Consider the following 25,720-nt stretch of genomic DNA (forward strand, 5'->3'; position numbering starts at 1 on the left):
CCACCCACTTCACCATACCATTGTCCTACTATATTAATTTAGAAGTACAAATATGAAACTAACCTTATAAAGTGTAAAAAACTACATCGTCATGTCATTGGTCTTAAAGCAAATGTTTAATTTTTTACAAATGATAAAAATATAATTTAACATTAGACTATAAATATTTTAAATAATTATTAATCTCCAAAAATTATTAATTTTTCTTTCTAATTAATTATGGACAAAAATTACTAATTAATCTTTAAAATTGTATACCAATCAGAATTTCAAAAAGTAAGATTATATGTCTAAGCATACAATATGATTATTTTTGATAACTATATTTGGAAGATTTTGTTAAGATTTTAAATTATGATTCTCCTATCATCTTTCTTTTATTTCAATTACAAATTGTTTTTAATTATCATATAATACATATGACAAATAAATATGTAGAATTTTTCTGCATATGTTGTGATTTGAATTTTTAAAAACTAAGATATATTACTCAATCTATGAAAAAAAGATGTGTGTTTTAATGTTCCACATCGGCGGGTTGGTAAAATTAAATTTATGTGGTTGATAAATTAGTAAATTTTATTTGCTCACAATTACAATATTATAAGGGAGATTGACACTATGGCACACTTTTGTAAGAAACTTAAGCAATTGACACATTTTCTGACCAAGAGACACTTTTTGGCCAACTTTTCTATTGTTTACATGATTTTTATACTATTGTAGCCCTGATCATGTAAACATAGGTGTAACTAGAGAGAAAAAAGCAGTTGTACTAAGGTCCGTCCGATTCTAACTAAGAATTTGATATGACGGCTAGAGATGAGCGCGTATAATTAAATGATTGTTTTGTGTGAATAAGAAAGAAAAAGAAACAAAAAGTAAAAGTAGATAATTGGTTGCATCCTAGACCATTCAATTTCAATTACTAATCATAGATCTAATGGCTTAGAATGGTTACAAAAAAGAATGACATTGTTGTAAATAGAATTATAGTAAGAGGATAGGATAGTTAATAGACATAGAGAAAGTGTCTAAATAGTAGAAAATGTGTCAAATAATAAATACTTTTTAGAAAAGTGTGTTAGAGTGGAGATACTCTATATTATAATTATTACTTTAAATAATGATGCAAATACAACAAACAAACAATATCAAACTGTAATATACTATAATATTCTAGAATAATTAGTATTAAAATATATATATGTAAATTTACCAAACAATTGCAATATTAAAAGTAAATAATATCTCAAATCAAATAATTACTTAAAACAAATATAACAATAATTTTTATTATTATATTATAATGTGTAGAAAAAATGTTGATTCATGCTTTATAGCACGAGATATCTTCTAGTTGAGTATTATTTACTCAAGTAATCACTAACCAAACATAGCAAATAGTAGATAATAACCAATAATATATTGGGCAATATTTTCATATATATTAATAAAAAAATTCCCCACAAATACAACATTTAGTTTTTTTTTCCAAAAATACGACAAAATGAACTGAAATTAAATATTAAAAACTAATCTCTAAATCTTAAACATTTTCCATAACTTAAAAAATATATCCTAAATTTAAAATTTTCTACCCAAACCTAAAAAAAATATTGCATTAATTAATTAAGGAGCATTTTTTGATAAAACTCTTTATACCTTTACATAATTTTTTTTGTATTATAAGTTTTTCTTTTATAACAATATTATTAGTTGGATCATATTTGTTATCAATGCTCTTAGACTATTCATTTAAAAAACTGTTAGTGAAGTTTTAATGTGACTTTTTGTGCAATATGGCTTAAGAAGACACACTTTATAATATGAAGGATGAAGATGGTGTTATGACCAATAAACTTAAGCAGTCGTCGTCTCTCATACTGTCTCTCAGAGACCAAGGACGCCAAGACAATATTCTCAATAGGGGAAAAAGCCGAAAAACCCGTCGTTTTTTTGTTGTAAGAAAAATATCTCATTTATTTTATTTTCTCATAAAAAACCTTTGTTTATTTAACGGTTGGTTAATTCGTATTAACGAGTTAATAGCCGTTAATGGACGTTACAAATTTTTTGACGGTGTGAAATTTTAACCTTACATGTTTTGTAGTATATTTACGAATGTTTTTGTATCAATTGTCAATGTGTTACCTTGGTCTGATGGTGATGGGTAAATAGATTCTTTTTCTAAGTTCTAATCCAGGTTCAAATCCGCGCTACCCTATTAATTTTTTTTTTTTTTTTTAAAAAAAACCCGACCACATCTTCTTTGTTGGTCGACATTCGTATCTCCCGTCCACAGCTTCTCCGCCGCCGTTTCTTCTTCATCAGAGATGGTCAACAAGCATCACGCATGCTCACTCCTCTCCTCTTCTTTGTCCTCGAATTTAATGAACCCTCAGACTCAGCAATTCCCTTTGATTTATTCATAATCGAGTTCAAGTAAGAATCAGTCCTTAAACAGGTTCTTCTAGCAACATAAGTACTTTTATCCATGGCTAAAGAAGAGAAGAAACAAATCAAAAACCCTAGAATCGTGGATTTGACGAAGGAGGAAGAAGATTGAAGAAGCTCATCATGGCTCTCTCGTTCTGAACGAGAACAATAAGATGGACGGGAGATAAGAATGTCGACCAATGTCAGAGAAGATGTGGTCAGGGCTGGCGGCGCTAGGGTTTTGTGTGAAGGAAAAAAAAAAAAGATAATTTGCGTTTTGTGGGTGTCGTCGAATACTCGAATTACTTACGTCACCCGTCACCAGCAGACCACGATGATATATCGGCTTTGAGTACAAAACAATAATATATAACGTATAAACATCTAAGGTTAAAATTTAAATAAGAATTTGTTTGTTGGATTTGAATAAGAATTTGTTTTAGAAAACAATAATACTAGATTTTAACCTGCGGTACACCGCGGGGCGAACATTTAAATTTAAATATTTAAAATTAAGTTGTATTTATTTGTTAATATATATATATATATATATATATATACTCAGTTTTATCGTTGGTTATAAAACAGTAATCACCAATTTCCTTTATATATGTGGAATGATTTTATTACATGTACTATTTGAAATCCAGAAATAATATTTAGAAAAACAAATAATCAAAAATTAAACATTACAATATCATTACTTTAAAAATTGATTTTTGTCATCATCAATAATCAAAATGAATTTTTGTTGTCGTCACATATTAGATAGCTGTGTAAAGATTTTAATAAAAAGATTTGTTCAGTGATATTGAAGTATATACAATTTAAACATATGCACGTCTATTATGGTTATTATTTAAAATAAAATTTAGATAATTTTATCAATATATTTGATTAGAATGATATGTTAAAAGGATTTTTTTGAACCTACGCTCATTTTCTATGTTATAAAATTACAAAAAAGTGGAAACTTCTTAGCTATTAATTATATTAGGTTCATTGAAAATATTAAATTAAAGATAAAATAGGAAAATCAAATAAACTAAATAAAAAATAGCTACAACAATTAGAGATATATATACATATATCTTATGATTCCTAAAATCTTAGGCAATCAAAAATAATAAAAAAATCTATATATAATAGCAAACTCACTTTTTTGTGTCATCTTTAATCCAACGGATGAGATTTATTCTATTATTCCATCTAACGGTTGAAATTTAATAATGGTCCCAACAGTTACAAGTCTTATTCCTTCAAATAATCGTGCCTCTTCATCGTACCCTTATCTTTTAAAAATCACACCTATTAATTTTTGCACATTTTTGTTTCATACCTTTATGTTTTACACTTTTATATTTTACACCTCTTTGTTTATTATATATAAACTCTTATGCACTACAAAAACATATTTCGAATTTATTGTTTTCAGAGTATTTTTTAAAGTAAAAAAAATCAAAGAATTATTTTATTGGAGTGTTTTTAAATAATTATTTTATTGGAGTGTTTTTAAATTTTAACCTGCATCAATCTCATATCAAGGTATTTTTATGAATTTTTTAGTGTCCATTCTGAAAAATTTGTTTTGTTCCCTCTTCCGTTTCGTTCTCATATATAGATTATAGATTAACGAAAAGTTTGGTTCTTCTTAACTGCTCTGTTTGTTTTTATGCGATGTTAGATAATTTACTCAAGATAGCACTTACATTTAATTCCTTTAAGTTAAAGTAGACTAACAAAAGGACGTGAGATCAATATCTATAACACAAAAATTATTATGGCTATATCCATTATGTGAACAACAATTGTATGGCTATGATACGATCTAGATCAATGGACACAAAAATTGATTGGGCTTAGTGCGTCGTCGTGGAAAAAAGATTCAGAAGAAGATTCGTAAGGGACACCAACTTACACATACAACTACACCTTGACCGGCCAACGCGGAACTCTCCGGTGGCACGCTCACATCCTTTGGCTCTGTGCCACTGTTAACGGTGCTATAATCATCCTTCCCAAACGCGTTGTTCCCTACCCTTTCCCCAAACCCAACCACGAGAAAGTCATCGTTCTAGGTATCTCAATCTTCATATTTTTAACCTTCTTGCATACATTTGGAATACTATTAACTTGTTGATTTCACATAAAAAATGAGATGTGTGACCTAAATTAATATTATGATAAGAAAAAGACTCTCTCTCTTTATTATCGAAGAATGAATGATACAAGAGTAACAGATTGTAACAAAGAACCAAGAGAACCTCTACGCGCAGCTAGATCATAATTCTCTCCCAACGAAGATAAATATGTATCGTGTTCTCACAAAAAACAACATGCCTAACAAACTCCTTTTACAAATGTTTATATACTCAAAGTCTTATCTCAATCTGCACGTGCTCCTCTATTGCTCCACATGTGCCACTTCTTCTTTGCCTTTCCTCCTAATGTAAACATGATGGGGCTTATCAATACCCCCCCCCCTTCGAAACGCAGCTTGTCCTCAAGCGCCAAAGTTGGAAATTGCTGTTTTAACTCCTTTACAGACTCCCAAGTATTATCATAGTCAGGCAGACCTCGCCAATGAACCAACGCCTCCAAAACGCCATTAGTATTGTAGCGAGTGTCCAATACCATTTCAGGCTCAATTACCAATTCATCCGACTCGTTGAATATCTCTGGTAATGGGATGACCAGTTGATGCTCGCCTAACACCTTCTTAATCTGTGAGACATGAAAGACTAGGTGTATTTTTGAGCCTTGTGGTAATTGTAATCGGTATGCTACCTTACCAATTCTCTCCATCACTTCATACGGACCATAATACATCGCTGCTAACTTCTGACAAGCTCTTCTAGTTACCAATTGCTGCTTGTAAGGTCGTAACTTCAGAAAAACCCAATCACCAACCGCATACTCAATATCCCTTCAATGTTTATCAGCATTGTTTTTCATCAACTGTTGTGCATGAATCAGATGATCTTTAAGTTGAGACATCATTAAGTCACGTTCCTTCATCATAGTCTCCAACTCAGGAACCTTAGTAGCTGACCTTCAAAGCGCACTATTGCTGGTGGATCACGACCGTACAAGACCTTGAAGGGCGTTGCTTTCAACGATGAGTGATAAGTTGAATTGTACCTAGTTCAGCCCACAACAAATATTGATGCCAAGTCTTGGGATGAGAGGAAGCAAAACACCTGAGATAGGTTTCTAAGAACCGATTCAGAACCTCCGTCTGTCCATCCGTTTGAGGGTGAAACGCAGTGCTGTACTTCAGCTTGGTTCCCGACAATTTAAAACAGTCCTTCCAAAAAGCACTCAAAAAGGTATTCCCTCGATCTGAAACAATTGAAGCTGGATACCCATGGAGCTTAACTACTTCGTTGATAAACAATCTTGCCACATCTGATGCTGCATAAGGATGTTTCAAACTTAGAAAATGACTGTACTTGCTCAACCTGTCCACTACTACCAAGATCACATTCTTTCCTTGAGATTTGGGAAGACCTTCTACAAAATCCATAGAGATATCCTCCCACACCTGATGTGGCAAAGGAAGAGGTTGGAGAAGGCCAGCTGGTGCCAATGTCGAGTATTTATGCCGCTGACAAATATCACATTCTGCTACATACTTCTGAACATCACTTCGTAGGCCATCCCAATGGAAAGATTGTTGAATCCTTTTGACTGTCTTTAATACACCCGAATGTCCTCCTAACAGTCCATTATGATACTCACTCAATATCAATGGAATGAACCTTGACTTTTTTGATAAAACTAGTCTATTTTTATACCATAACCTTCCATTTCTCACCGAAAATTTCGACTGTGTGGATTGCTTGGATAAGCAGTTTTGCACTTCCCTCTGCAAGTCTGCATCCTTTTCTCCTTCTTCGTATATGTCATGGAGCTGCAACACTGTTGGCACTGTCAATGCCATAAGTGAATGAGACAACAACACTCCCTCAGGTTGAGTCATTCGAGATAACCCATCCGCTGTTGTGTTCTCTACTCCTGGCTTGTATATGATTTCAAAATCATAATTCAACAACTTGATTAGCCACTTCTGGTAGTCCATCGTCACTTCTCGTTGGTCTAATAAAAATTTTAGACTTTTCTGGTCTGTATGCACTACAAAATGCCTCCCAAATAAGTAATGCTTCCATTTTTGGATAGACAAAACTATTGCCATCAATTTTCTCTCGTAGACCGGTTTGAGTTGATCTTTAGCCGTCAATCCATGACTAAAGAAAGCAATTGGTCTTTTTTTCTGCATAAACACTGCCCCTAAGCCAAAACCAGATGCATCAGCTTCCACCGTAAAGATCTCCTCAAAATTTGGTAATGCCAAGACTGGAGCAGTTGACATTGCCTTCTTCAGTCTATCAAAGGCCAATTGAGCGTCTGAAGACCATTCAAAACTATCATTTCTCAACAAATCCGTCAAAGGTCTCGCTAAAACCCCATACCCTTTGATGAATCTTCTATAGTATCATGTTAGGCCCATAAATCCTCTCAAGTCCTTCACTGACTTTGGAGTAACCCATTGTACTATGGCTCTTGTCTTCTCTGGGTTTGTGGACACACCCTCCTGAGAAATAATATGCCCCAAGTAATCCACTTGCTTCTGACCAAATGAACATTTTTTCTTATTAGCAAACAGTTGGTGTTTTTCCAAGATCTCCATAACAATTGTCATATGCTTAAGATGTTCTTCTCTCGTTGAACTGTAAATCAAGATATCATCGAAGAACACCAATATGAATTTCCTGAGATGTGGTCGAAATAGCTCATTCATCAAAGCTTGGAAAGTCGCAGGGGCATTAGTTAAGCCAAATGGCATTACTAAAAACTCATAATGACCGTCGTGAGTTCTAAATGCTGTCTTGGGTACATCTTCTTCATTCATCCTAATTTGGTGATAACCAGCATGAAGATCTAGTTTGGAAAATACAACTGACCCATTTAACTCATCTAAGTGCTGATCAATCATTGGAATAGGGAACTTATCAGCCACAGTTGCTCGGTTTAAGGCTCTATAATCAACGCAAAATCTCCAATTGTCATCTTTCTTCTTCACTAACAGAACAGGGCTTGAAAAGGGACTCTGACTTGGTCGTATAATTCCCGATGACAACATCTCCTTCACCATTTTCTCCATAACTTCTTTTTGTGAATGTGGATATCGATAAGGTCTAACATTGATAGCGTTATTCCCAGGTAGCAAAGTTATAGAATGCTCTCTGCCTCTTATAGGAGGTAAGTCAGTGGGAATGTCAAACACCTTGTCAAACCTTGATAACACTGTTTGAATGTCCACATCTATTGGTTGTGAAGCTCCTTGATTCAATTGTTGGATACATAGTGCTACCTCTACACCTCTCTTCGCAACTGAAAATCCACTAGATAGTGATTTCAAGGAAAGCTTTGAAATGTACAAGTCAGATTCTCCTTTCAAAGTAACTATCATGTTCTTATATAAGAATGACATCTCATTCTTCTGCCAGTTCACTCGGCAATCTCCCAAGGTACTCAACCAGAACACACCTAGAATAATGTCAAGATTCCCCAGTTCTAGTACCACAAAATATGTGGTGAACTCCAAACCTTGAACTGAGAAGGTCACTTTCTCACAAACTCCCATTCCCTATACTGTTATCCATGTTCCCAGGCTGATGTTTAAGTTTGGATCCTCTCGACACTTCAGTTTTAATTTCTTAACTGCCGCTGGGGAAATATAATTGTGTGTTGCACTACTGTCCAACATGACACGCACTTCAGTCTTTCTAACAGTTCCCCTGACTTTGGTTGTTGAGTGGGAAGAAATACCTCTATATGACGAGAAGGATAGGGCCATACACTCTCCGGTAGGTTCCTCCAAGTTTGCTTCTTCTCTTTCTCCGTCTAACACCTCCACTTCATACCCATTTAAAACAGTCAAGATTCGCAATTCCTTATTAGGACATATATGATTCTTCGACCATGGACCATCACACTTGAAACATAGTCCTTTCCGCCTCTTCTCATCCAATTCACAGTTAGAATTGTGCCTTCTAGGTCTTTGTTCTGTTCTCACTACTTGCTTCTCAGTAGCTTGTAAGTTTTCCGTAAAGACTGGTTTCGTCTTCAGTTTATTAGTGTTGTGATGTGTGTTACTTCTATACTCTGGTCCACTCATCTACTTGTTCTCTTTATTAGCCAACAACAAGTCTTTTTGAACCACTCTTCTGATGATACTGGACTCCATGGCTCGTGCTTCTGCTACCATTTCAGGAAGGTTTCTCGGCTTTTGCATATGCACCAATTCCTGCATCTCCTGAGTTAAACCATTCAAGAAGATCCCTTCTAACTTCTGATCATCCAAACCTGACACTTGCGATGATAAATCCTCAAATCTCTGCATGTAATCAGCAATGGAACCGTTTTTTTTATACATAACAAACTTTGGCTTGGACCTCTGCTCTTCAAATTCCCAAATCGCAACAACAAGCTTGCTTTAAACTGTTCCCAACTTGCAAATTCACGTTTGTTGATTTCCCAATTATACCAACTGAGAGCTTCGCCTTGTAAGCTAACAGCTACCAATGCCAACTTCTCTGCATCATTATAACCTCCTGTTCTGAAGAATCTTTCAACGGAGGCGATCCAACCGTATGTGCCAATTCCCTCAAATACAGCCATTTCCATATTCTTCAACAAGTTCTCTCTGATTCTTGGCCTAATCATACTACGGCAAGGTTCCGAGAAAGAATTTGGTACCTGATTTGTTTGATCCTGGGTTTGAATGATTTCAGAATTGCTCGATCCTCCAATTTCTCTTGTAGTCGCCTTCCCCGGTAAAGCTTGAAGCATCAGATCCATTTTCCTTCCAAGATCTAACAATCGTTGCTCCTGACTTTCAATTTTGGCACCCAACTCCATCCGTAGTGAATCTAATTACGAATCAGTTCGCGATTCTGATTGACGGATCTTGTTTCCCTTATCGGTGAACCGTTCGTAAATCTCCGCGGCGGACGCCGCCACTTGCTCCTCGGCTGGTAACTCGCGAATCGGCGACAGATCTTGCTCCATAACCATACTCAAACTATCGTCTTCTCGAATCCCCAAATTACGTATCTGTTTCAGCGTTCGATTCGATCGCACATCACAAGCGCACCATTTGATAAGAAAAAGACTCTCTCTCTTTATTATTGAAGAATGAATGATACAAGAGTAACGAATTGTAACAAAGAACCAAGAGAACCTCTTGGCGCAGCTAGATCATAATTCTCTCCCAACGAAGACACATACGTCTCGTGTTCTCACAACAAACAACATGCCTAACAAACTCATTTTACAAATGTTTATATACTCAAAGTCTTATCTCAATCTGCACGTGATCCTCTATTGCTCTACACGTGCCACTTCTTCTTTGCCTTTCCTCCTAATGTAAACCTGATGGAGCTTATCATATTGCAACTTAATACCACTATCACTCGACGCTAGCTAGCGGTTCATTACAATGCATATTTGTTGATTTGGCATAACTAATTTATAACGCTCATCATAATTGTAGGTGAATGGTGAAAATCGGATACCGAAGATATTGCAACACATGATCAACGGACACCCAGGCCCCGTTAAAAATTGTCCATCCCAAGGTAATCTCTTTATTTCCATGTTAACATAATTTCCAACACTATGATGTCAAAAAAAAAAAAAAAAAAAAACTGATCATGAAAGCCTCTTTCTGTGTGCGAAGGTTGCAAACTGTCAGTAGAGAATGGCAAAACCTATTTGCTACGACTAATCAATGTTGCACTTAATGAAGAGCTCTTTTTCAAAGTCGACGGCCATCTTTTCACGGTGTTCGAAGTCGACGCGGTCTACGTTAAACCGTTCAAGATGGACACCGTTCTTAATGCCCCCGGTCAAACCACCAACGTTCTCCTAACCGCCTCAAAATCGGCCGGCAAGTACCTTGTAACCGCTTCACCCTTCATGGACGCCCCAATCGCGATGGACAACGTAACATCCACCGAAACAGTACACTACTCCGGAACACTCTCGTCCTCTCCAACAGTCCGCACACTCCCTCCACCGCTAAACGCTACTTCGATTGCCAACAACTTTACAAACTCTCTTCATAGTCTCAACTCCAAGAAATACCCTGCCCTCGTCCCGACCACCATCGACCACCACCTCTTATTCACCGTTGGTCTTGGGCTAAACGCATGCCTTACTTGCAAGGCCGGAAACGGAAGCCGTGTCGTGGCCAGCATCAACAACGTAACCTTCGTCATGCCCAAAACTGCTCTGCTCTCGGCTCATTACTTCAAGAAAAGTGGAGTGTTCACGACGGATTTTCCCAAAAACCCACCGCATGTTTTCAATTACAGCAGAGGATCAGTCACCAACATGGCCACCGAAACCGGCACCAGGCTATACAAGCTATCGTACAACGCCACAGTTCAGCTTGTCCTCCAAGATACCGGTGTCATATCATCAGAGAACCATCCGTTGCATCTTCACGGTTTTAACATTTTCCAAGTTGGTCGTGGATTAGGTAACTTCAACTCCACGAAAGACCGGTTGCGAGGAACACAATAGGAGTTCCATCTGGTGGATGGGTCGCCATCAGATTCAGAGCGGATAATCCCGTTATGGACACTAAATTAACGTTAAAAAAAAAGGAATCAAATAATATAGTTTAGTGATTAATTATCGCCATGTAAAGTTAGGTCGTATAGATCAATTTCTACTAGACACATCATCTCTTTGTCCTTTCCGAAATTCACATAATTAGCAGCTACACAAGCTATAGTAATTGGTTTATGACTGGACTTGCAATCTCCATGCCACTAATAAAACAAATGAAATCTTATGGTAGTAAGTCAAATACTATTATAATAAAATTGATGGATTAATATGTTGTAAAATATAGGGGTTTGGTTCATGCATTGTCACTTGGAGGTACACACGACGTGGGGATTAAAGATGGCTTTCTTGGTGGAGAACGGCAAAGGACCCAATCAGTCGATTTTGCCACCGCCTAAGGATCTTCCCAAGTGTTAAGTCCTTCAACTAAATAAGGCGACATATCAACATTACGCCACGTCCAAGAATACCAGTGAGTTCCACGATGTCGCTGGAGAAATATTTCAAAAAAAAAGAATTTAAATTATATATTATGAAATCATTTGAAAGTATGAATAGTATTATGGTATGTGCTTAAAACAAAAATTATTAACAAAAATAAAAAATAATAAGTAGGTTTACAATTGTTCGTAAAAGTCACAACTATTTAAAACAGACACAACATATCTATATATATATATATATATATATATAATAGCAAATCCATTTTTAGAGGTCAATTTAAATATAGCGGATGAAATTATTTTTATTATTTCATCTAATGGTTTAGATTTGTTAATGATCTCAAAAGTTGTAATGTTTTGATCCAATTGTTGTTTCTTCGTCGTACCCCTAGCTTTCAATGTTTGCATTTGTTATTTTTCGCACTTTTTTATTTCACATCTTTTTGTTTCATACTTCTTTGTTTTCATATCTCTTTGTTTTTATATATATAGTTATATACAGATTTTTATGTTCTTTGAAAAGAGTTTTTGTTCTTTGAGTATTATTAATAATCTCACTCTTTGTTTATGATCTCAAAAGTTGCAAAGTTTCGATTCAACAATTGTGTTTCTTCATCGCATCCCCATCTTTCCATGTTGGCATCCGTTAGTTTTTACACTTTTTTGTTTTACACCTCTTTGTTTATATAAAGTTGCAATGTTTTGATCCAACAATTGTGTTTTTTCGTCGCACCTCTAGCTTTCAGTGTTTGCACTTATTAGTTTTCACACCTTTTTGTTCAACACCTCTTTGTTTTGTTTTACACCTGTTTCTTTTTATATATATACAGATTTTCATGTTCTTTGAAAAGAGTTTTTCTTTTTTGAGTATTATTAATGATCTCACCCTTTGTTAATGATCTTAAAAGTTGCAAAGTTTCGATCCAACAATCGTGTTCTTTGTCGCACCCCCAGCTTTCCATGTTGGCACCCGTTAGTTTTTACACCTTTTTGTTTTACACCTCTTTGTTTATATAAAGTTGCAATGTTTTGATCCAATAATTGTATTTCTTCATCGCACCCATAGCTTTCAATTTTTGCACTTGTTAGTTTTTGTACATTTTTATTTCACACCTATTTGTTTTCACACCTTTTTGTTTTTTTATATATACAGATTTTTATAGACTTTGAAAAGAGTTTTTGTTATTTGAGTATTATTAATGATCTCATATTTATTTATGATCTCAAAAGTTGCAAAGTTTCGATCCAACAATTATATTTCTTCGTCGCACCCAAGCTTTCCATGTTGGCACCGTTAGTTTTCACACCTTTTTGTTTTACACCTCTTTGTTTATATAAAGTTGCAATGTTTTGATCCAATAATTGTGTTTCTTCGTCGCACCCCTAGCTTTCAATGTTTGCACTTGTTAGTTTTTGTACCTATTTGTTTCACACCTTTTTGTTTCACACCTCTTTGTTTTCACACTTTTTTGTTTTTATATATATACAGATTTTTATGGACTTTGAAAAGATTTTTTGTTATTTGAGTATTATTAATGATCTCAAAAGTTGCAAAGTTTCGATCCAACAATTATATTTCTTCTTCGCACCTCCAACTTTCCATGTTGGCACCGTTAGTTTTCACACTTTTTTGTTTTACACCTCTTTGTTTATATAAAGTTGCAATATTTTGATCCAACAAATGTTTTGTTCCGTTTACCACTCGAAATGTGAAATTAACAATGTTAATCATTTCAAGTTTTCACTTTCCCGTGCGGCAACGCACGGGCCGACATCCTAGTTATAATAAAAGGAATTATTAAATTTCCACATAATCATAACATAAATTCAAAATGTATAGAATAAACAAACCAAAAGAAAGAAAGCCTAATGAGAACATGATCTCCCTATCACAACATCAACTCTATCTCAGGCTAATGAGCCTGAATATTTCCATAGAATAGAAAACCTGATGAAACCCATGTATCACTATATCATTTATACAAAAAAAAATTATATACAAATAGAATATAAAAGTTAACAAACGTCCAAGATGTGTAAAGAACATGTATTGGCAATGAGTTTAAGAGGCAAAAAAAGAAGATGAACGCTAAAATACTGTTGCACTGAAGCGCGACCAAAACCGTTATGTTTTTTGCAGAATCATTTTTATTTTGTTATGCAATGGAAGAAAAATCAATACATTGATTTATGATGAGGAAGTTTAGAGTTTGTTTGGACTTGATCGGTATATTTAGGGGAGGAGCGGTTTATAGTATGTTGTTAGGTTTAAATAAAAAAATATAAAAATTAATATTTTTAACTATCATTCAAAAAAAAATTCATATTTATCATCTTTATATATTAAAATGTGATGATGAAGAATATTTATGATTGATTGATGAATCTGTTTTTCAAAATTTTGCAGAAAATTAGGCATTCAATCGAAGGAAAATAAAAAAGGAATATCGTAACAGTTTCTATATTTCTGGATAGGATAATATGTTTAATATTCTTATGATATGCGAATTTAAAGAGAGACTAATGTTAATATGCTAAAATTATGGAAATTAATGACTGGAAAATCTTAATTTGTTTGTTTTGGTCATACGGAAATGTTAATATTAAATTTGCAATTGTTTTTTTGATTTTGTGCTTTAATTTTTTTTTTAAAGTATTAATTACAAATGAAATGTAAATAGTTTACAACTCCAAGCCTTCTTTCACAAAACTACTGTAGATGTACACGATGAAGCAAACTTTTTTTTTTTGATACAAATGTTAAGTATGACTAAGCAATCTTGCCCGAAGGTTCCATTCATAGCATGTTTAAATATAATTAACAGAGTGAGTCCAGTCATTGGTCCTGATCGAGACCAATTAACAAACGCAATTTATTTGAGACTTTAAAACCATCAAAGATTCAAAGTATCCTAAGGACCAACAAATCTAAACAAAAAAACTACACTCATCTTGGAAAAATTAACTAATGCCAGTTTAATCAAATTTCCAAGTTCTCAGATAACATGGTAGAGCAGCCATTGATCTAATGTACAACATTCAAAAAGGATAAGACTTGTTTGTTCGGGCTTAGAAAACACAAATTTCGTAACCTCTGTAGAACTTTAGATAACCTTCTTCTTCTCGAAAAACGTCTTCAAGTGCAAAAACTGCATCCCTGCCACTCCTATGCAGACGAAAAACGAGAGTACACTCAACCATGCCATTTTCGTGTTAGTTGAACGGTTCAAGTCTTGCATCTCTTCTTCCCTAAGAGAGACCACACCAAATCAAAACATGTAAACACTACCTTCTTGAAACCAAAAGTCCAAAACAATTGAGAAAAAGAACAGACAAGTTGAAAGACTTGTTTTTTTTACCTATCTCTAAGATAATACATCTCTTCATGAATCGAGTTGACCGTATCAAGTAGACTCTTCACCTCAAATTCCATTACCTGCCACAAAAGAACACACACAAAGAGGATCAACATAACTAGCTCAAAACCACCTTCAACAAGTCTCAAGTCTACCATTTCTTAATCTAAAACTGTTCAGCTACAATTCTATGTAGTAAACCAAACCACAAACGAGACAACGAATCAAAAACATCTACACCACAAAGGGAAGAGAAACTAAACTCACTTTCAACTTGGTTATCTTCTTAGCAAGTCTCCAGTCTCCTAAACCTTAAGCACAGCTTAAACAATCTCACAATTACAAGTCTCAAGTCTCCCATTTCTTAATCTAAAACTGTTCAGCTACAATTCTATAACCACAATGAGAGAGAGAGAGAGAAGGAATCAAATCAAACTCACTTTCAACTTGGTTATCTTCTTAGCAAGTCTCAAGTCTCCTAAACCTTAGCCCAGCTTAAACAATCTCACTATTACAAGTCTCAAGTCTCCTATTCCTTAATCTAAAACCGTTCAGCTACAATTCTATAACCACAATGAGAGAGAGAAGGAATGAAATCAAACTCACTTCAACTTGGCTCTTCTTAGCAACCTTAGCCCAACTCTTAGATTGAACACCAGTCTTCCACTCAAAATCAATACTCAACGCCAACTCAGGCTTATGATCAACAGCAGTGAAGCAAGCCATGTAATCACCTGCTTCAACAGCAGAGAACGCGAACTGCCCAGAATCAACTTGTTCCGCGTTATGGTAATTGTTCCCGGCGTTAGACGTCACCTTTTATATATACACACATAAACAAAAAAAAACTCAGATCTATCGAACCAAATTAGATAAAAAAATTAGAAAGATCTGTGTATATACCTTGACGGAGATCTTGTGAGATTGTGGTAAAGCTTGACCTTCGTGAGGGTTATCGATGCTGTATTTACCAACAGTCATTGAATTGCTTTTGATGTCTTCCGCGATACACTTTGTTCGACCTGAGTGTAGATCGAAGTGAAGCGACTGCGAAATTGGTGACCAAATCGTTAGAATTAGAATCATCGTCGTCCATAGCTTTTGCGAATTGAGAAACATTTTTGTAAAAATAAATCCAGATCGCAACTCTCTTCTTCGTCTCTCTCTCTTTGCTTCTTCTTCTTCTTCTTCTTCGATTGTTTCGTAGACGACGATGTAAGGGATTATGACACGTGTATATGTATTATTGGTTAATAATACCAAACCGAATCCAATAATTTTATTTGGTTCTTCTCAATAGACCGGTTTGGTATAGTATTATGTTGGTCCTTTGCGACTCAACGTAGGAACAATATTTCCTTTTCTTTTCTTAGGGCTAGAACATGAAAAAGGAAATTAAACAACGAATGAGAATATATACACTCCCTTTTACTTAACTTTGGAGTTAGTTTCTAAAACTGAGTTACAAGAGTCGCAAGTGATAATGATGAGAATGTCGAACAAGATTGACGAGCTTCTTCGTTACTGTGAAGAGAACTTTGAGAGAGGAAACCTAGAACATGCGTTACGATGCGCTGTCTCAGTCTGTAAAGCGAATCCTGATGCTCCTCAACCTTACGCGCACGTCACCGCTTATAGAATCCTTTTCGCAGCAGCTAACAATCGCACGGTCGCAGGGGAGCCTGACTGGTACGTTGTGTTGGGAATCAACAGACGCAGATCTTCAAAGTATGTGGCGGACGCAATCGAGAGGCGGTGCGGGGAGATAATTGAGGTGTTGGACGGAGAGACTGGGGTTTTCAAGGCTGTTTTGAGGGTTTATGATCTGGTTAGAATCGGTGTGGCTGAGTTGATGGACGAAGATAGGAGAAGCGCGTATGATCTCCGTTCTGGATTTTTCTAATATCATCGACTGAATCTATAAATCTTCTTTTAAGTTTATTTTTTCAAGTACAGTTTTAGTCTCTATTATTCTACTCAATGTTAAACATATCAGTTCAAAGTTTTAAACAATGTAATTGTAAGCTACGTTTGATCTCTCTATTTTCTCCTTTCTAATCATGTACAAGTCTTTTTGAATTGATCGTAGAAAAAAAAAACACAAACTGTTCCTATTAAGGCTATTATCTTTGTTGTTTTAGTGAATCATCATATCAGACAATTAGAGATAAAAAAAAAAAAAAGAGAGTGTGTTATTAACTTCTTAGGATGGGTCAGTCGTCTTTGTCAGCGTCTTCGTCGTCGTAGTAATGGAAAGGATGTGGAACTGACTTGAAGGCTCTGTATTTGCCCACATTCTTCAAGTGCTCATTCTCCAACCTGAAAAGTTCAACTTCACATTATACTAATCATTCATTCATAAGAAGTTGGACCCTTTTATATAAACAGAAAAGTGTACATACCTGAAGAAGCTCCATATTCCCCGACGAACAATCTCTAAACATGAAATAATGCTTGTTACTGCGATTTTGTGAAGCGACTTCAAGTTGAACTCTAGCACTAGCTGCATCCATGCTACTCTTAGAATCACATTCACTACCTGTCAAAATCAAATTCTTTATTCAATCAGAGTCTTTACTCTTTACCACTTGGATATTTGCTGATGTTGTAATGTTACTTAGTACTTACCATGGCTGCGAAATAGACGCTTTTGTGAGGGACAAGAAGTTTATCCCTTAGGTATGGATTCTGGGAATGCCTACGAAGGAGTCCCCAGTCTATCACAATGTCCCAGAATGTGTTCATCCCTGTCGCTACACCTGAGCTTACAAGAGCCAAAATCATCCAATTGCGTCCCTTTTTCAGTTCATATGCTGTTCTTATGATGACTGCAATGATTGTCAACATATATTTCAACGCATTGTATCCATGTACGGATTCTTTTTCTTCACATAATCTGCGTATGCACTGCAAAAAAAAGTGATACATGTAAGTTAAAGATTTGGATGTGATATAGTCATATAGAATCCGTTAAGGCAGTAACAAAATAAGAAGAGATTGAGTTGTGTGATACCTGGAGAAAGCGAAGCCAGTAGGGTATAACAGCAACGACAAAGTAGAAGGCATTGTAAACACCATGACTATGACACTTGTTTTGTCTCTGCAAATATTCTCCTAAGCCATAGTAGCAAATGAATAGCTCAAAGCTCCTTATGGCTTGTATCTGAACTTACCAAAAGAAACAACAACAGCCTATCATTTCGAGTTATATGTATTGTCAACACAAAGAGTAATGCAAGTATAAGAAAATAACACCTGACTGGTTAGGTGGTCTGCCAAGAAAAAATCTGGAAGTGTAACCTGTGATTAAGAAAAAAAATATGAATATGAGATCTTTGCTGTACTTAGTTTTAGCGACTGGTACATATATATATATATATATATTACAATCACCTCGAAGAGAGGAGCACAAATACAGTGAAGCAGTGCTCGAATGAAGAACAATCGACTTGAGCGGTATATGATGTTGAAAGGACAGAAAAGTATGGAAAGCACAACCTGCAAGCAAAAAGGGTTGTTTAAGCCTGACATAGTCCATCTGATACTAAACGGTTGCACATAATGTAAACACTGAAATATTATCTTACAGCGACCAAACACAAAGGAATAACTTCAGGGAGTGTCTTATGATCTTTCAACTTCCAGTCCACATCAAGCTGCAAATTTAGCAGGAAACAGACGAAAGCAAGCACCGCAAGACCAGTGCTTATCAGGAAAACATCTCTGTCACCCAACTCTGTTCCCTGCTTGAAACCGAAGATGAATGTATAGTTGACTCTATAAAGCCTCCAGAAGTAAATATTCGCTGAGTACATGAGCATATGAAGAATGATGAATCCAAATAAGCTGCAGGACATGCAATGTTTTGTCAGTGTGAGACAAGAAAGAACTGTTTATACTAATTTTTATGAGCACATGTTCTGAGTCAGTGAGTAGAACAATTGCCTGTAAAGAGGGATAATATTCGCCATGTATTCAGTACCATAGTCCTTGTCCATGATTTTTCTACTTTCTATCTTGAAAACAACAGCAACAACTAGTGCAATTGAGCAACCAGAAAAGAAACCTGTGGGAAAGTGAAGAACAAGTATAAGTGAAATTGTAAAATCTTTGGAATCTGATTTTCAAATTCCCTTACAGAGAAGTATGTAACTCTGTGCCTTTCTCTTTTAACTTTTGGCCTTAGAGACTTCATGCCTTCTCTTCGATTACCGCTTGAAAAGTGCTTAACGAAAGTTACCTCTACTCTCTCCAGGAGTCTGTTAACCTAAATTAGGATACAGTGAGCAGACAAACATAATGGAAATGTGATTCTAATGTCTAAAATACTCCACAAACCTCATCAGAACTCCCAATCAATGAATTATCCACAATTTTCATGTAGTTCCTGGATGCATTCCTCGAAGCAATCTACAAATTAACCAACACATCTCATGATGCCATTGTTCATGCATCCATATTGCTCTACAGTAAAGAATCTGTAACATAGAAGAAGCTTTTTGTATCTAACCTTCTCATACTTCTTCATGATTTGGGAAAATGCCAGAAGATTCATGAAACTGATACAAATTACACAAACATAGACAAATCAGTAGAATAGAAGGACAAAAGAAAAATTACATGGGAGATTAAACTTTGGCTAAACCTTTCTCCTCACTCACCTGTATTCCTTCAGACGACGGAGTTTCTGATAGAACTCACTAAAAACAAGCCTCAACTGTTCTTCTGCTTTTTTCAATCCTTTCTTGGAGATTGGTTCATTAGAATCTCCAAAAACTCCTTTCAATGTAGAAATAGGAGAATCAAGCGCATCATTCATCTTCACACGCTCTAGTATTTCACAGAGATCCTGCTTTTCACCATTACTGGTTCCCTCTTCATTCCCATCAGTATGAGAAACCGGGACAATATCAGCCGCAATATGTGTGGCCTCTTCTTCTGGAATGTTAGGTTTTTTCCATACCGTGTACCATATCTTTGTTCGCAGTTCCTGCAAAATATATCAAGAATTCAGTAAACCGATTAGAAAATTATCTGAGCATAAGATGTTTCTCATGATTGTCATATATGCTTACCCGGTGTTCTCGTTGAGCTATCAGATGTATCTACAACGACCTTATCAGAAGGATACTTCTCCAAATTCAGGTTATCTGCATCAGGCTTTTGCACTTTGACCCGTAACGCAATCAATGCATCCATTTGTTTATCTAGCAAAGCCGCTTCCTCCAGCACTTCCTCAACTTTATCCCGGTAAAACTTGTTAACTTTGTTAAGATTCTCATCAAGCTTCTTGAAGAAAGATTCTTCAAACTCTCCACCTTCTTCAGAATTCTTTAGAAACTTTGTCTTGTAGAATTGACGAGAATCATCATCTTGCTGCACCGTATCAACTTTAATGACTTGGTCCTCAATGTCCCCAGCATGTTGTTCACTGTGCCTAGGATGAAACGACAAACCACTAAACGAACGGTGCAAAGCTTCCGCCTGCCGCGAAACTCTCGACGCTGCTCTAGTCAGCTTACTGTGCTTGTAGCTACGTATTTCTTTTAGAATCCTCTTCATACCATTGTAGTCCATATAAGCTTCAACCCACTCTGGCACCATTTGCTTCTTAAATATTTTCCCGAACTTCATCTTTTTTTGTGTATCCTCAATTCAACAAAACTCTATCAGCCTATCACAAACATCATGAAGAGAACAAGAACAACATTACAGAATCGGTTAAATCTATGACACTAAATTACAGATTCAGGATCCATTTGAACAACTAAGATTCGTTCTAACTGAGTACATTCATGGTGTTTGATAGGTACCTTGATCAGGAAGAAACGTTAAGACTAAGGTCAATGATAGAAGCTTCTCTGCAATTTCGATTTTTCCGCCATTAACGAGGGAGAAGGAAGAAGACGAAGGGAGAGGAGACGTCGGTAATTCGAAACGCCTTAACTCTTTAGGTCTCGCCGACTGACACTACAGTATTTTTGCGGTGCCTTGTATTAGAACTTGTTCCTCCTTATTCCACAGCCGTTGGATTCTTCTGTGACTGCCACGTGCCGAACGATAAATGGAATGCGTGTTGAATCTGTTGCGGCCGAAACTGATGGAAGGAAGCAAAAGCAAATCATAGAATAGATACGGGTGTTGACCAAAAAAAAAAAAAAAAAAAAAGAATAGATACGGGTTGACCAATTTATTAGCCCACCAGAGCATGACACGTGTTGCTACGTAAGCTTCAGTGTGGCAGTGAAACCGCGTAACTTGGCAGTGGAGGAGACTTCTATAAGGCTTTACACCAATCAAAATACAATTTACTTCACAACTGCATTTATAAATTGCAATTTGCAAATCCTCTAAATTACTTGTGCAAAACCTTCTTAAATGGTCCTAATCTCTAAGCAAGTGTACTTATAACATAACAGTATTTTGATTTTTCGGAATCCAAATGATATGCCAAAACAGAGAAGACTTGGTCCAAGTTTAGCAAAGGCTGTTCATATGGTAACTACGGATCAGTTGTTTGAATTGCTATGCTCATCAAGGAATTGACCGCTCACCGCTGCAGCAATAGAAATGTGGCAGCTTAACTCGCCCACAACTCCTGAAACAAACAGCAGTGTCATGCACATAACGGTGGTGATACCAAGAATGGAAAAATGGTGACACCAAGTTGTTTCAAGAAGCAGTCCTAGATTTTTTACAGAAAAAATTAACACAACAAGCTCTTCTATCAAAGACGGTTAGTCCCATTTGCTACCGAATTGGATTTGAATTAGAAAGCCTTCTTTGACTCTCAAAAGCCAGATTGAATACAAAAACTTAAACCAATGAAACAAAATTAAGAGATATCAAAAACGTAACAGAGAATGATCTGAAACCTGCAACGGATGATCACGGGAGTAGGTTTAAAAGGGCCTTTGGTCCATTTCTTATCCCCCTCTTGTGTTTAGAAATCTGTATGTTTCACGAAGTCCAAAAGCTACTGTTAAACCAAATCATTCACAAGCAAAGTTCTGTCCTAAGATAAAATCGACGATTTTGAGCCTAAACAAAGCCAATCGTATTCCATTTTTAACACATCTCAAAAAATAATTAGGAGCAGAGATATTGCCAAAATATACAGCCAAAGAGACAAATGGCATTTGGTTCTCTTGCCTATTGAAGTCAAAAGATTTTTTTTATCGTCTCAAGATCGAAACTTTTGCCAATACTGAACCTCCCTAAAACCCTAGAAAGAAACTCTATGCTAACAGAGCAAATCCCCAAATGCAGCAAACACTTTAAAACCCCAAAACTCTCAAATTTGCAAAATTCGCAGTTTTAAATGGGAAATGCTGAAAAAACAATTATACCTTCTTCTTAGGCACAGAGCCATTAGCTCCATGGATCCACCGAAAGAGAAACTCGGGAAACCGAAACTGAAATTTTCGTCAACAATGGAAGAATCTGACAGATCCTGATAAATTCCGGTAAAACAAGCGGCGGTGAATCGGTAGGGCGATTGATGACGCCGTTCAAAATGTAACTGAAGCTTCGGTATTCTAGCATGCGCCGGGATTCAACGACGGCGCGTTTTACGGCCGTTAGTCTCAACGACATTGGTGTGCAGGGCCGGCCCGAAGGTCTACGACGCGTAAAGCAGAACCGGAAAATGATGCCCTTAATCCCAATTAATTTTTTCTTAATCCCAACTAATTTTTTTTCTAAACTTTAAAAATGAAATTTCAGTATAAAATAATACACCAAAAACACAAACAATCCACGAAACAAGTAGACAAATAGTTAGTGTAGTAAGTGTAGTAAGCAAACAACACATCATCAAGTAGACAAATAGTTAGTGTAGTAAGCAATCTACAGAGATTATATAGAAAATTTAGTATAACCACTTTGATATTTGAATTACATTTAAGTTTTAAATTGTAGCAAATTAGAATATTTGACTGATTACATTTAAGTAAATTAGAATATTTGACTGATTAGCAAATTACATTTAAGTAAGAATTGTGCGAGAATTTGTGAATCCACCGTATAATAAGTTTGACTGACGTTTTGCTTACAAAGTTTTTTTCTTTTTGAAGAAGAAAGAAAAAAACTTAAGAAAACAGAGAAAACGTAGGATTGTAGAAGAAAAAGAAAACATACATGCGGGAGAAAGCAGAGATTGACAATAATATTGGAAGAAGAAGAGGAACGGCCAAAAGGAAAGACAGAGATTTTTTTATTCACTAGTTCAATTGCTGTTTTAATTATTATTTAGTTCATTAGTATAATTAATATAAGGAAATGTAGATAAAAAGAATATTTTGGATTAGACAAAATAGGGAAAAAGATCGGTTGTATTTAACGTGGGGCTGGTTTGAACCCAATACAACTGACTGAAAATCAAACAAAAGAAACCACTACACCAAAGGAACATTTAAAATTTATTGCCCCTAAAATACTTAAAATATTTGGCGTCTAAAGCCCTTGCTTCATGAGCTTTAGGTCAGAACCGGCACTGTTGGTGTGTAAAAGTCTCCGGAGGCTGTAAGGTGACGACTGCGAGGCGGAGGGATGATCCCTGGGCTGCTGGGCATATTACTCTGAACCCGAACCCGAACTAATTAGAGGGATTTGAACCCAGTATCTAGAGCATTTAAGAGTATATGTGTTCTAAAATTTATATAAAAAGTAAAAATTAGTTTTTTTTTGTTTATGGTTTGTTTGAGTTCGGGTGTACCCGAATTACCCAAACCCGAATGAGTAATATTCGAACTCGACATGATAGTATAAAAAACCCGAACGGGTTTTATATGTCTAAACCCAAAAATCCGAACCCGATCGAGTTCGGAAACCCGAATACCCAGGACTAAATTGACTCGTAGATTATCGTAAATTTTCCACGAAAACATACCTTAGAAATTTAATCTTCATCAGCTTCATTGTAAATAACTAAATTTCAACCATTAATTCTCATATTTTGCAGTTTTTTGTTATACATTTATTGTTTTTATCCGTTATATTTTCGAAAATTGGATTTTTTTCATATTTTCACAGTTCAACTATGTTGGAATAAAGAAAATATGTTTGAATCATATTTCAACTAGAAAATAATATAAACATTAAACAGGAAGTTAACAATTTACGTGAAATCATGCAAACCTCTCAACACTGTTAATCAATTGTAAAATTATCCTAAAGTAGATTTTGCGTAAACATATATAAACAAAAACAACGTCTATTTAGATCAAACTGAAAATTTTAAAATTTAGTCAAAATAATATTATTTCTATTTTAGCACTTTTTTTTTTCCATTTTTTCTAGAAAATTAAAAGACAAATTCTAAACTTTGGAAGCTTATTTTATTTACATTAGATTCAGTAATTATCATAAAATTCAAAGTTACTAATAATAAATCTTAGTGAAGAAGGTTTGAAAATTTGGAAATAGACAACCATATTTAAAAACCAGGTAAATACTTGAAAAAAGAAATCTTAAATCGTTAAGAAAAAAATACTTTATTTTAGTTAGTAAAAACGATATGTATCCATCCCCTTGGAAGTTTCATGTAGCACCACAACTCCACAAAATTCAAACCTCGATATTGGTACACACAAACCAGAAATTATAGTACAGTATCCTCCTAATATAAAAGTTCGAAACTTCATAACACACAAACGTTGGATTTATTGGTTTATGACTTAAACCAATACTAAACCACCAACACTAAACATTAGATTCTGTGGAGTTGTGGAACTTTCTAGAATGATACAAATCGTTTTTCCTTTTAGTTACGGTCATCAAACTTTCAATCTATACGTATCGAGAACTAGGACTTGCTTTTTTTTTTCTTTTTTTCACGTGGATATATATAAAAAGAATTTAGTAAAGCATGTGTGTGAGGTCGATCTCTATAAGACTATAACTAACATAAATAAATGGTATCCTCCCTATAGCTATGCAAAGATGCTAGAGATTAAGATGACGATTTGATTAATCATCGTCACTCATTTTTAATTGGTTCTTTAAAAATGCTATAGAGCGTTTGCGTCATCTCATCCTAATCTTCCTATCTTTTAATCCCATCCTTTTTGTCCCATACCCTATATAGTAAGTAAATGACTTGCTTGGTTAATGTATTGAATAAATGATTCGTGTGCCATTGGAAATATAGTAATGATATAAGTACACTTGCATGTAAACATAGCTTTTGGGTTAATTTGTGAGAATGGAATTTTTCATCATCCATTAACAAAGTAGCTAGTTTCTTGAAATTTTGTAGAAAATGCGTCACTGTTTATCAAATATTCGGTAACTCATATTTCTTATCAAAAATCATGAATTAACCAGAATGAACATCTAATAATAATACCAAGTTATAACTTAAACTCATTAAATTAAATTAATTCGATCGTGATGATGGTCATGAACTTGTTTTTTTAATTTTATCCTCTTTCCCACTTTAAGCTAAAACGTTCCTTCGCATCTTCGTTACAACACCTTTTTCAAGAAACTTGTATCCAATCTGAACAGAGCTTGTGGGAGTTTTTGACAAAATATAGTAAAGAAAGATTTAATCACCCAATTAGGAAACGGTAATGACACTATTAGATAAGAACATGCGTAATTAGTGACAAACTAAGTATTTGTTTAATCAGAAATCCACGGTGGCGCGTGGTTGTATACCCTCCACAATCCTTATCCTCAATGACTTTTTATGTGAAAACGATATACGTCATCAGGAGCCAAAAAAATCGGACCCCCCACACCTTATAGCATGCCACGTTTCTTCCAAGATTAAGACAAAGAATGGTCTTCACACGATTTCTTTTGCAATACAAATTCTTAAGTACTCCTCCTTAATTA

General features: G+C 35.3%; 3 protein-coding genes and 3 pseudogenes across 6 annotated transcripts; 2 read left to right on the forward strand and 4 right to left on the reverse strand.

Annotated features, from left to right (window-relative positions):
- Positions 1 to 1,829: 1,829 nt before the first annotated feature.
- Positions 1,830 to 11,551, forward strand: LOC109125551 (laccase-4-like; annotated as a pseudogene).
- Positions 11,552 to 14,381: 2,830 nt separating this feature from the next.
- LOC104701576 (transmembrane emp24 domain-containing protein p24delta10) lies at positions 14,382 to 16,099 on the reverse strand. The gene is made up of 4 exons (XM_010417289.3): positions 15,782 to 16,099; positions 15,485 to 15,694; positions 14,882 to 14,958; positions 14,382 to 14,771 (listed from the first exon to the last, which is right to left on the reverse strand). Exons 1-4 carry the CDS (start codon positions 15,995 to 15,997, stop codon positions 14,627 to 14,629), a joined length of 648 nt encoding a protein of 215 aa, XP_010415591.2. The 5' UTR covers positions 15,998 to 16,099; the 3' UTR covers positions 14,382 to 14,626.
- A 271-nt stretch (positions 16,100 to 16,370) lies between these two features.
- LOC104704765 (uncharacterized) lies at positions 16,371 to 16,840 on the forward strand (annotated as a pseudogene).
- A 99-nt stretch (positions 16,841 to 16,939) lies between these two features.
- Positions 16,940 to 18,947, reverse strand: LOC104701578 (phosphate transporter PHO1 homolog 10-like). Its single transcript, XM_087459118.1, has 8 exons — positions 18,824 to 18,947; positions 18,466 to 18,724; positions 18,272 to 18,376; positions 18,134 to 18,178; positions 17,892 to 18,041; positions 17,507 to 17,785; positions 17,281 to 17,417; positions 16,940 to 17,197 (listed from the first exon to the last, which is right to left on the reverse strand). The coding sequence occupies exons 1-8, from the start codon at positions 18,874 to 18,876 to the stop codon at positions 17,092 to 17,094; spliced, it is 1,134 nt and encodes a 377-aa protein (XP_087315244.1). The 5' UTR covers positions 18,877 to 18,947; the 3' UTR covers positions 16,940 to 17,091.
- A 69-nt stretch (positions 18,948 to 19,016) lies between these two features.
- LOC147941557 (phosphate transporter PHO1 homolog 10-like) lies at positions 19,017 to 21,243 on the reverse strand. Of its 3 annotated transcripts, none has more exons than XR_015562213.1 (6): positions 20,692 to 21,046; positions 19,954 to 20,552; positions 19,540 to 19,868; positions 19,389 to 19,437; positions 19,217 to 19,288; positions 19,017 to 19,137 (listed from the first exon to the last, which is right to left on the reverse strand). XR_015562213.1 is itself a non-coding variant. In XM_087459117.1 (6 exons), exons 3-6 carry the CDS (start codon positions 19,695 to 19,697, stop codon positions 19,105 to 19,107), a joined length of 312 nt encoding a protein of 103 aa, XP_087315243.1. In that variant the 5' UTR covers positions 19,698 to 19,868; positions 19,954 to 20,552; positions 20,692 to 21,243; the 3' UTR covers positions 19,017 to 19,104. The 3 variants fall into 3 exon arrangements, 1 of the variants encoding a protein (XP_087315243.1); XM_087459117.1 differs by having other exon boundaries at positions 20,692 to 21,243; XR_015562214.1 differs by having other exon boundaries at positions 19,119 to 19,145.
- Positions 21,179 to 22,400, reverse strand: LOC104701577 (uncharacterized; annotated as a pseudogene). The gene is made up of 3 exons (XR_015562215.1): positions 22,228 to 22,400; positions 21,754 to 21,829; positions 21,179 to 21,476 (listed from the first exon to the last, which is right to left on the reverse strand). The product of XR_015562215.1 is annotated as an uncharacterized LOC104701577 (transcript).
- Positions 22,401 to 25,720: the final 3,320 nt, after the last annotated feature.

The sequence above is a fragment of the Camelina sativa genome, chromosome 7 (genome assembly GCF_030686135.1).
Source record: "Camelina sativa cultivar CO46 ecotype springtype chromosome 7, ASM3068613v1".
In the NCBI taxonomy this organism is placed as follows: domain Eukaryota; kingdom Viridiplantae; phylum Streptophyta; class Magnoliopsida; order Brassicales; family Brassicaceae; genus Camelina; species Camelina sativa.